The sequence below is a fragment of the Orycteropus afer genome, unplaced genomic scaffold (assembly GCF_000298275.1).
Source record: "Orycteropus afer afer isolate SDZICR_OR568_19922 unplaced genomic scaffold, OryAfe1.0 scaffold00044, whole genome shotgun sequence".
NCBI lineage: Eukaryota > Metazoa > Chordata > Mammalia > Tubulidentata > Orycteropodidae > Orycteropus > Orycteropus afer.
In genome coordinates, this window is record NW_006921631.1 from 7,485,593 (window position 1) to 7,497,544 (window position 11,952).

The following is an 11,952-nucleotide window of genomic DNA, read 5'->3' on the forward strand; positions in this document are numbered from 1 at the left end:
CCAATGGGAGGATATTCCCAGGTCAAATCTCAGTGCCCATGAGGGATGGCAGTCCTGGTCCCCTTCCCCATTAAGCTACCATCTCTGAGGGGCCTGATCTGTGGGTCCTATGAGAAGTATTATTTGAAGTTAGGTAGGTAGCATCATCACTGTTGCAGATTTGAATCAGCCACACATGAGGGAATAGGAAGCAATACCCAACCAATCAGAAGGGGCTGGTATTAAGGTCCCAGGCAAGCAGAGTGGAGTTCAGGACAAAGCTTCAGTCCCAGAAAGTTACCTAGATTATAAATCAGGACACAAAGATGGAAATCCAGTCTCTGGTACCCGGAATCCATGTGTCGGGCCAGAAGACCAATTCCAGACCCCACCTTCTAGTAGAAATGAGTTCCTAATATACTTGGTAGGAGCTCTGGTGGCGTAGTGCCTAAGGCACTTGACTACTAACCAGAAGGCTGGCAGTTCAAACCTACCAGCCAGTCCTTGGAAGGAAGGTTGGGCAATCTACTTCCGTAGTGATACTACCTCGGAAACCCAAGGAGGTGTTGCTATGAGTCAGGTCCAACCCAATGGCACATAACAACAACAATATACTCGGTCAGGGTAGATTCATGAATTGTGTAGCATTCATCCTACAGTTTGAAGCCTTTAGAGTTGAAGCAGGGATTGACATTTTCAACTTTAACTCTTCACTCTTGTCATCTTCAAAATCCAACAAACAGACCTTTCATTGGAATCTCTAGTCTAATCCTCTCGATCTATCCAGATCTATCCTTAGCTTAGAGTCTCAGGGTTCCCCATTATACCTTTACATGTACACATGCCTGTGTGTGTGCAAGCACACACACACAAGCGCACTTTCTCTGACTTCCAGGAGGTTCATCTGTGATTGTGCAATGGTGAACACACCAAGCACTGTCACTGTTGAACTCCTAATTACATATTCTAGCACTCTGAGCAGTTTCTATCCATTCTCCTCTGCACACACTCAGTGTCTCACACCCTGTTATCTGCGATTCCCTAACTGTAGGTTCATAGCTTCAAAGAAGTCAACAGACTGGTCTTAGCAGAAACAAATGACTACATTTATTGAGCGCTTACTGTATACAAGGTGTTATCCTAAGTTCTTAGGAGGAAATCTCATTTAACCCTCAAACAATTCCATAAGGTAGTTACTGTTTTTCTAATTTTAGCAGTGAGAAAACGGAAACTCTTAAGAACTGAGTAATTTATCTGAGGTCCTACAGCAAAGATGCGATAGAATTTAGTTTCTAATGCTTCAAAAAGGCAGATGTTTCTGAGAGTGTATTCCTTATTCCTTAGAGCATAAGTTTATCTCTATGTCATGGAAGAAATTGAGAATTGAATAACCTCTATTAATAATTGACTAAGTCAGTCCAATGACTTTCCCAAGTGGCTCATCTCATTTTAATGGAGAACAGCTAGAAGGAGGTTCTTCTTAGTAACCATCTAATGAACAAAACCCCATACTTAACTCTTAAAAAAAGAAAAAAACATTACACTTTGTCATGTAGCACCTGCCTTCTTTGCTGGTTTTATTTATCCTAGAAAGGCTAAGAAATATGATTTTCCAAGCACAGCCTGAATAGGTAGTTGAGCAGAAAAGGTGGTATGGTCAAGTACACAGCATTGTACTAGGAAAAATGACTGCCTCCCCAACTTCAGCTACTGCTAATTGAATTCACTTCATCTCTCTGTTCCATTTTTGTTACCTAGAAAACAGGAGTGAAAATGAGGATTTGAAGAATTAAAATTAATTTAAAAAATGAATGCAATAGAATTTAAGGAGAAGATACAAAGAAGAAATTTGCTAATCCAACTGTGTGCATCAAGGAGAATGGAATTAGCCACGTGACATTTGGGCTAGGTGAAGGGATATGGCCAGAAGCAGTGGAGCCTGGGAACTGGGTGTTCTTCATTGAGTTCCGAATGGGCATTGTTTCCCTTTGATGATGGGGCTCATCAACATAATCTGGCTGTAGTGAAATCTGTTGATGGTGGATGATCTTCAGGATTCAGGAGCCTTGGAATGAGAGATGAGGAGAAAGGGAGAAAAGGTGATGGAGAGTTAATAGTTGAGACTTTACTCTTTACCAGAGACCATGGTCTACTCAAATCTACTCTCTGTAGGTGCCCAATGGTATATTTGTTAACAGCTCTGTGAGTAAGGATTATGATGCATATTTTACAGGTGAGAAAAATGAGTCTCGGAGAGCCTAGAGACTTCATTAAGCTTCACAGCTAGTATGTGACCAGATGAGATTCAAAGCCTTGCCTAGTTGATGCCAAAACTATTTTACTATGCATGCTGTCTATGACTCCTTTAACCAGTTTCCTCTGCAAAGTCCTAGAAATTCCCGTATCACTAGTCATTCAGTTGCTTAACCATTCTTTCTTGTCTCCCATAGATCGCTATTGAGCACATTAGGTCCAAAACACTCCACTGATAAATCTCAGGTACTGTTGCATTCACTTGTAAATTATACAAAATGTAGAAACCTTTTCCTCCAAACAGGAATTAAAACCTAGTTTTTTATAGGCAGAGTCTCACTGACGAGAGGCACTGGTCTGGAAATCAGACCTAAGGACAAATACTTGTCAAGCACTTTAGTAAAGAGGCAGATTCATAACTAAGTGTATGTTAGAGCTGTGAGAAGGAGCCCTGGTGGCACAACAGCTAAGCACTCTGCTGCTAACTGAAAGGTTGGCAGTTCAAAGTTGCCTCGTGGCTCTGTGGCTGAAATACCTGGCCATCAGCTCCTGTAAAGATTACAGTCTAGAAAACCCTATGGGGCAATTCTGTTCTGTCACATGGGATTACTAAGAGTCAAAAATTTACTTGATGTCCCTAACAACAACAACAACAAAAAAGCTGTGGGAGTGAGTTTGCTCTGCAGGATGTCATTGTAAGCATCAGTAGTAATGAAGGACAGGAGACATCCCAAGGAAAGTTGTCCTTTCTTGTGTGTCTCAAGTCTACCCTGTGATTCTAAGGGAAATTCTCTACCTCAAGCTAACTGAAGCTGATTTGGCAGGCTCCTGGACTCAGTTCAGAACCTCTTTACCATGTCTTTCTATTCAGACTTTCTCCCGCCTCTGATCCTAATTCTATTTCTGCTTCTAACCTCAGAAAAGCTAAGCTCTCTTGACTCTCCCATTCATGAAGGAAGTTATGTCTTCTTTGCTTGGAATTTCCAGATCTTACTATTGAGTTCTTATAGGCCCTTTGTCTCTCAAACATTCCCTGTTCCTCCATTCATTGAAATTTCCCTCTCTTTCTTGGACATCAAACCTAGGTTTGGCTCCTTTCACCACTTAAACTTCTCATCTGCTTTATATAGCCCTTTTCTTTCTTTTTTGATTACCCTTCAGAGCTTTTGAGATGAAGTCTACTGCTTTTGATATGAAATTTTCCATTTTTCTCAAAGCCTTCTTTTCCCCTTCATCTCTGTCCCCTTCTCTTGGTCACCAGCTAGAAGGGAAGTCACTTTCTCCTGAAGTCATACTTGCTGGCTTCATGGTCATTATTTATCAATTATTTGTTAAGCACCTATGTGTTTCACAAGCCAGGATAGCAAGATGAATAAAACACAGGCATTGCCTAACAAGTCTGATAGGGGTAACAGGCATGGAAATAAATACTTCAAATATTACTATAATAAATGTCTAGATGAGAATGTTCTGTATGCTGATAGCACAAAGGAGGAAGTGATGAACTCTTATTGACTGGTCAGAGAGGTTACAAGAAGGCTCTGAACTGGTTTTGAAAAATGGGAAAAAGTTTTCCAAGGAAAGATGTGAGGAGAAAACATTCCAGAAACAGCTATCATCATATGCAAAGACACAGAGGGGTGAAATAGCATGGCCTAATGGGGAAACTTTGAACTGTTTGGTATTCGTGGAGGCTGGGGTTCAAATAGAAATGCTGCAAGCAGTAAGGCTGTAGAGATAAGAGCTAGATGATGGAATGCCTTGGATGCCTTGCCAAGAGCCTTAGATTTTTATCTCAGAGGCCATGGAGGATGAGTGAAGGACTTAAGAAGGAGAGCTATACCAGACAGATTTGGAAAGATCACTTGAACAGTAAAGAGAATGTATGGGATGGGGTAGACTGTAGCAGGGAGACCAGACAAGATATTACTATAATACTGCAATAAAGAAAAAAGGCCTGAAAAAAAGCAATAAGGAGCTCTGGTGACATAGTGGGTAAGGCATTTGACTGCTAAATAGAAGATTGGCAATTCAAACCCACTAGCTGCTCCATGGAAGGAAGATGAAGCAATCTACTTCCATAAAGATTTACAACCTTGGAAAACCAATGAAGGTCGCTATGAGTTGGAATTGACTCAATGGCAGTGGGTTTGGTTTGGTTTGGGTTTGGGTTATTAACAAAAGCAATGGTGGTGGGCTTGATGATGAAGGGAAAAATATTAAAGATGTTAAGAGATCATGTTAACATGACTTAGTGATTGATTAGATATGGGGGTAAGGGTAGGTTTGGGGGCATGACAACCAGATGGTTATTGATGCCATTAATTGTAATGGAGAAAATGGGAGGAGGAACAGTCTAGGAAGATAGGTGGAGGAATGACCCTGTGCAGTGAGGTGAAGTTGAGGATATGGATACTATTTGGATATGCTGATTCTGTTTTGCAGCCATGACTGAAGGCCTTCAGGTCACAGTTCCTGAAAAGAAGAAAGTAGCCATGCTTTTCCAGCCCACTGTGCTTCGCTGCCACTTCTCCACATCCTCCCATCAGCCTGCAGTCGTGCAGTGGAAGTTCAAGTCCTACTGCCAGGATCGCATGGGAGAATCCTTGGGCATGGCCTCTCCCCGGGCCCAGTCTCTCAGCAAGAGAAACCTGGAATGGGATCCCTACTTGGATTGTTTAGACAGCAGGCGGACTGTTCGAGTGGTGGCTTCAAAACAGGGCTCTACCGTCACCCTGGGAGATTTCTACAGGGGCAGAGAGATCACTATTGTTCATGGTAATAATGCCTCCTGGTTTGAATCTAGGGAACAGGAAGAGGTTGGTTCCATATTCTCAGGACAAGGGGATGACAGCCTCTCACTTTCTAACCCCTCAAGACTTTGATTTTATGGGAGACAGGAGCATCAAGACACTTAGCACATAGCTTAGTTGGGACAGTGATGGTGGAGAGTGTGTATCTGGAGAAGATATAGAGTTAAGCTTCGGAATTGGTCTATTCAGAGCCTAACCTTGAGTTTCATGTGCTTGTTTTCAGAACTGAACTGCAATGTGAGAAGTGAAATACTTCTTTAGCCAGACATCCTTTGCTTTGACATCAGCCTTTATGGCTATTTCCCAAGCCTAGAAAGTATACTTCCCTAAAGACTTTTCTCCTCTGGGAGAAGGGATGTGTGCATATAAGTTGTAGAGTCAGGTCAATGCCACTGCCAAGAACCAGACAGCTTTGCATCAGTTCCACCCTTCTCCTGCTCCTAAAGTTTTGGATCAGAAAAAGGTCCCAAGAGACTGACGTGATCTGTTGCATCATCTGAATATTTGTACAGTCCTGTGAAGTCAGCTCACTTCCAGGACTCCATAGTTAGTCTAGAATTTACCTGGCTCTCAGGTGCCTTTATAGGCATGGTTCAAATCCATCTCTGACTCCTAAAACTAGACTAAAACTAGACCAGTTTCTGGTTGTGTTCTAATTCTCCAGCCTTAGGGATGCTAGTTTTGTTACTGTTTTTTGTTTGTTTGTTTTAAATAAAGCAAATACCTTTTCAACCACCATCCAGGTAAAGAAATAGAACAATGTTCAATGTTTTCCTTTCAGAAGACAGAGTTTTAGGACTGGGCCCTTCTTTTTGTGATAACAGATGCAGATCTTCAAATTGGAAAACTCCTGTGGGGAGACAGTGGGCTCTATTACTGCATTATCACCACCCCTGATGATCTGGAGGGCAAAAATGAGGACTCGGTGGAATTGCTGGTGTTGGGTAAGTGTAAACCATTTGCAGCATTTTCATCTTAGACTGCTTGTTTGCATCCTTCTCACTTTACCTGTGTGTGTCAGTAGGCTGCATGCACAGTCTTTTCCTTTTGTGTGCAGGCACACCCATTTTAGTATATGTTCTTTATGAGCAGTGGCTGTATTTACAATGTCTTGTTATTTGGAGGCTATGGTCCGCATAGGAGCTCTGAAGGTGCAGTGGTTAAAGCAGCTGGCTACTAACCAAAATATCCAGCGTTTGAACCCACCAGCCACTCTGTGGGAGAGAGATGAGGCAATCTGCTTCCATAAAGATTTATAGCCTTGGAAACCCTATGGGGCAGTTCTACTGTGTCCTATACAGTCACTATGAGTTGTAATCAACTCAATGGCAGCGGATTTGGTTGTTGATTATGACCCCCTTTTTAGCATTATCTTGAAAGCTTCTTTTGCTTTCTTAGTTTTCTTTCCCTTTTTCTTCCACTTTTCCTTTTAACTCTGATTCCTCTGTTATCCTCTCTCCTGTTACTTGTTTTTTTTTTTTTTGTATGCTAATCGTTAGAGAATATGCAAGAGGCCTTTGAATCAGGGTAGAGACTCTACTCTGGAAGAAAGGTTGGACAATCTACTTCTGTAGTGATACTGCCTTGGAAACCCAAGGAGGGGTCACTATGTGTCAGATCCAACTCCATGGCAGTGGTTGCGTTGGCTTTTAGTATGTTGGAGTCTCCTGTAACTGCAGGAGACTTTTCCCATCCAATTACCCCCACTTAAGACAGTTAAAAGAAAGATGACTATAAGCTAAAGAGTTTAGTAGTAAGATGTGCTCAATGAAGAAAGCTCTTTGGGAAATATGCTGGTGTTTAATTGCAAGGCACATTTCTTGAAACCTAAAAGTGTCTGACTCTCAAAGCAAATATATAATCCTTATTAATATTAATTTCTTCAGAAATGAAAACCCATTACTTTTGGCCACTTCTCCTTGTTCATGGATTGGCGGAATGTCAGGGGGGGGATGAGCTTCTGTGTAAAACTGACTATTGAGCACATACCCCATGCTCTACAAATGTTGAAAAAGACAATAAGAATAAAATGCATGGAAATTAAGAAAATAAAGTACAGTATGTAGTTCAGAATACATACCTAAGCCATCTTTCAAAAGGAATTACCTTTTTTGTAGCTTCCATGAAACCAAGAGACAGCAATTTGGGAGAACAGTTATGGGTGCTTTCTTTTAAAGGCAAATGAGGTGGAAGGTTGATTTCACCCTGTGTGATAACCTGAATCCCCAAGCAGAAAGTGACATTTAGTATTTAAGATTTTTAGGTTTAGTCCCTATCACGACTATGAGACTTTGGCAAACCAGCTGCTCTGCTGCTTTAGTTTTATCTCTTGCAAAATGGATTAAGGTAATAACGGTCTGCATTGTCAGAGGGTTGACTTAATTAAAATACATAATCCTTGGGTCCAATATGTAATGTGTAACAGCTATGATGTGTAAAAGAAGGAAATAAAAAAGTAGAAGGCTTATATTAGCATTGTAAATGAGCACAGGGAAACCAGATTTGGGATTTGCTGTGCCTCTGTAAACCAGGGGGGAATAAAAAGATAAATTTCTGCTTAATCATACATCTCTAATGGCCAAGTTTGGAGGAACAAGTGGCTCATTGAACCTGCAATTAGCTAATTGTGAAGTTATTTGGCCAGTGCAGCCATTTTCAGAGAAGTAATTGCCTGTGGAGGAAAAGAAGGCCAGGTAAGAACCACTTTAAATAATTTGGTCCCAGTGGTTCTGGAAATGTGGGGAAATGAATAGAATGAAAGCCTCGTCCTCTGGGGATGTGCTGAAGTATATGAAGGGCATTCCTCTAAATCAAAACATACAGAGCAACTTGTGTGAATATAGGATTCTCAGGACAAAAAGAGGCCAGCAGCTGAGAAGTGGGTAAAAGGAAGGTGCAGGTGGGAGGAAAGATGATAAACAAAATCAGTGGTACTCTAAAAAGAACTGCATAAGATAACTGAGGAGGCCACAAATCAAAAGTCATCACAGCAGAAGACGCATATCCATGAGCTAAACAGGTACAAGCTAGGATTCTTAAGGAGGCTGTAATCTACAAGCATCAGCCCTTGTCTGCATTCAGGAGGAAGGGTGAGAATCACGATCAGTTCAAACCTGATTCCTGTGAGGTAGAGATTAGACATACTTCCCACTATCCAGTTTTTTCACCCTTGCTAATACTAGCCATCTGCCTGCCTCCCCCACGACATTCTTTACTTTCTCTGCTGGGTTGCTAATTTGTAGCAGTGGCCACACAGATCATACTCATGATTATGTGGTTTATTAGGGAAGTAACAGGCTACAACTGGAGATCAGGATCAACTTGGATGTAACAGGATACAACTCAGAAGACAGTATACAGTTCTTCAATCAGGACAGCTTCCAACCAAGATAGCTCTCAGCTTCTTTCAGCTGTCCCTTGAGGCAAATAGCTCTTCTCTCAGCTGTGCCCACAGGCCAGGCAAGTGTTAGAACTCATTAGCTCCTCTGACAAATGCCTGAAGGTACCCTACTCATTCAGCACTCTCCTGCCCGAAGGCACTCAGCTCTCTCTTGCTCCATAGGTGATAAGTCACAGCAGCTACCTGGCACCAGTCTCCTGGTTCCTGCCACTTGTGCTGCTGAACCATCTCATGCCATCTCTCGCTGTTGTCAGTGTTAGAGCTCTCTCTTTACTGTGTCTAGGAGATTTTTTAGCACAGGTGGCCTGGGTCCAAAGGATGTGCTCAGCTCTAGGCTCTTCTGTTGATAGTGAGATCCCCTCAACTTCTGTGCAATTGACCCTTATGTAAGCCTACTTCTTGTCAGTTTCAAGGTATGATCCTCCCACTAGACCATGAACTGACCAGTCCCCTTGGTGGGGCACTGACACTTAATTTGCATAGTAATTGACAGTTTCCACAATTCTACTGGGTGGTTTTATACACTCTGTTTGCACAGTAGACTAACCAATCCCTTGTTAGATTATGGCTTAGTCAATCATTGTTGGCCAGAAAGGCCATATATATATGAGAAACCCATTGCACTACAGAGGGGAATCACATAATTCTGTTATGTTCAAAGCATGATACATTTGTCTTATAGTTTTTAGGGCCATACTAGTTGCGTTACTTATTTAAAGGGTTGGCATGAAACCTGAGAATTTTCTGGGTGCAAAACATACTGTATTTACATTCTAAAAGTACTTAGAGCTTTCAAAATCCTGAGTCTTCTTTGCCTTGACACACCTCTATAAAAATTTTAAAAAATACTTTCACAGTTTTAAAAAATCTGTTTAGTTGTTATATTCTCCAAGCCTTATTTGTTAGGTATTCTTTTTATATGGGACCAGGAGAGCAACCTGATTTCAGAGATCATCCCCAAGGAGGTGAGGACCTCAGGGGGAAGAGAACTGAGACCACAGTGTGCTAATTACAGCCTCCATGAACCAGTGGCTCAGGTCATTCAATTTTATATGAGGAATAGTTGGAGGAACTGGGAGGATTTGGTCTACGGAAAGAGAACTTAGAACAGGGAACATGGAAAGTATCTTCAAATAGATGAAGGAAAACTATGTAAAATGGGTGTTAGAAATTTACCTTGTGTGGTTAGGTAAAATTAGAACCAGAAGTGCAAGTTACAAGGGGTAGTCCATCTCAGTGTGAAGGAAAAAACTATTAACAATTGGAGACACCTAAAGATAAGGATAGACATTCTCAAGAGTAATGATTTCTCTGTCTCTGGAGATGTTGAACTCACAAAAACCAAACTCTCTGCCATTGATTTGATTCTGACTCATAGCGACCCCCTTTAGGTTTCCAAGACATTAAATCTTTATGGAAGTAGATTGTCCAGTCTTCCTTCTGTGGAGTGGCTGGTGGGTTTGAACTGCCAGCCTTCTGGTTAACAGTCAAATGCCTTAGGTACTGTGCCACCAGAGCTCTGGAGATACTCAAGAGGGTGGAATTTTTTTTTTTTTTTTTGGTCAGAGTTATATCAGGCATTTATGCATAGGAAAAGGTACTCAATTAAGTTACAATTGAGCTTCATTTCAGCTCTAAAATTCTCGGATTAAGAGGTAGATGAACACAAGTGATGTGACTGCCATAAAGAAAATGACCTCCCAGGAATTTAATCCTCATGACAAAGAAAAGGGGTTACAGGCTAGTTTACAAGAATATACAAAAGGGTTATTAATAAGAAAGCTAGAGGGAATAACTTGCGGTCTTTTGCAGTAGGTCAGGGCTCAAAGGATGAAACCTACCAGAGTGAGGAAAAGGAATTATTGATGGTAACTTGAAGCAGTCAACAATTTTAGCACTTTCTGGAGATGACCACATGATGGGGAATAGAAAACTGGTTGGAATTTCAGATGATGAATTAGTAAGGAAGAAGGAATTAAAGGGATTAGAGGCAAAGTTAAAAGGAATTTGATTTCATCATTCCATTAACAAAGGTGAAATTGGAAAAATTGGTACAGCAAAATTGTGAAGTGTCTTATATGTCAGACTAAGAAGCTTAGATTTCATCTTGAAGATTTTGGGAAGCCAAAAAGATTTTGAAGAAAGGTTAACGAAGGAAAGAGATTAGATCTCAAGACAGGAACAGTAATTGTTGTTGTTGTTGTTAGATGCTGTTGAGTTGTCTCTAACTCATAGCGACCCTATGCACAGCAGAATGAAACACTGCCCAGTCCTGTGTCAGCCTCATGATCCTTGCTATACCTGAGCCCATCACCGCAGCCACTGTGTCTGTCCATCTTGTTGAGGGCCTTTGCCTTCTTTATCGACCCTCCACTTTACCAAGCATGACATCCTTCTGCAGGGAATGGTTCCTTCTGACAACATGACCAAAGTAGGTGAGACGAAGTCTGGCCATTCTCGCTTCCAATAATTATTAATAGTAATAATTAGCAGCAGTGTAAATGATGGATTAGAGAATGGAGACTAGAGCAGAGTTTGGTATGGGGCTCCTACAGTAGCATGGTGAGGGGGTTATGAGATGCACAACCAGAGTAGTGAATTGACAAGAGACAACAGAGAAATATGTCTGAGATGGAAGCAATGGATTTTGGTGACTAATATATAAAGGAAATGAGAGAGAGGGATGAGTCAGAGAGGACAGCAGGGTTGTTAGCTAGATGAGTAACCATTCATCAATTGAGAGCAAGGACACAAAAGGAAAAGCAGAGTAAGGAGGCAGGAGAATTAATTTGGTTTTGAACATGTTGAATATGAGATGCCTGCAGGACCGCAGGTAGAGATGGCTTGCTGACAATTAGGAATGCAGGTCTGGAACTCAAGGGAGATGTGAGGATTAGAGACGATAAATTTGAGAGTCATGAGTAATAATCAAAACCTTAGAATAGATGAGTTACCTGGGAAGGTTAAATAAAGAGGGCCAAGGACAGAGCCTACTGATTGGTTTTATATTCTTATTTTAATTGATAAAAGTGGTGACATTGGTTCTTGCTTTAATTTCTCTCACAAAATTTATAGCTTCTCAATAGTGCTGGGCTGTGAGCTCTTTAGAGGTAAGGACCAACTATCGTTCACCTTTATATAATTTTAGCTAATGATAAATATTTATTTGTTAACCTATAAAGTTTCAGTCCACCACTGGTCTGTCAGTTTGTTGTACTGTGGTGACTTGTGTGTTGCTATTAGGCTAGAGGCTATGCCACCAGTATTTCAAATACCTGCAGGGTTACCCATGGTGGATAGATTTCAATGACACTTCTAGGTGTGGTGTAGTAAATTACTTAGTGTGGCTTTTCTACCCATAAGTCTTTGTAAACTCCAAGGTGGGATTTGCTATGAGCAACTGAGGAGCTCCTGATTGCTGAAGTTGTCCACCTGGAGTGTATCTGTTGGGAGTGGCACAAAACAAGGTTCTGGGAGGTGCCCACTCTCTCCAGGTGCTTAGAGTTC

The 11,952-nt window shown here is 41.3% G+C and overlaps 1 protein-coding gene across 1 annotated transcript in view; it reads left to right on the forward strand.

Annotated features, from left to right (window-relative positions):
• Positions 1-4,679: 4,679 nt before the first annotated feature.
• ILDR2 (immunoglobulin like domain containing receptor 2) overlaps positions 4,680-11,952 on the forward strand; it is an 81,868-nt gene continuing 74,595 nt past the window's right edge. The window contains exons 1-2 of the mRNA XM_007937739.2: positions 4,680-5,010; positions 5,870-5,989. Coding sequence (XP_007935930.2) covers positions 4,680-5,010; positions 5,870-5,989 — 451 coding nt within the window. The remainder of the gene's footprint in view (positions 5,011-5,869; positions 5,990-11,952) is intronic.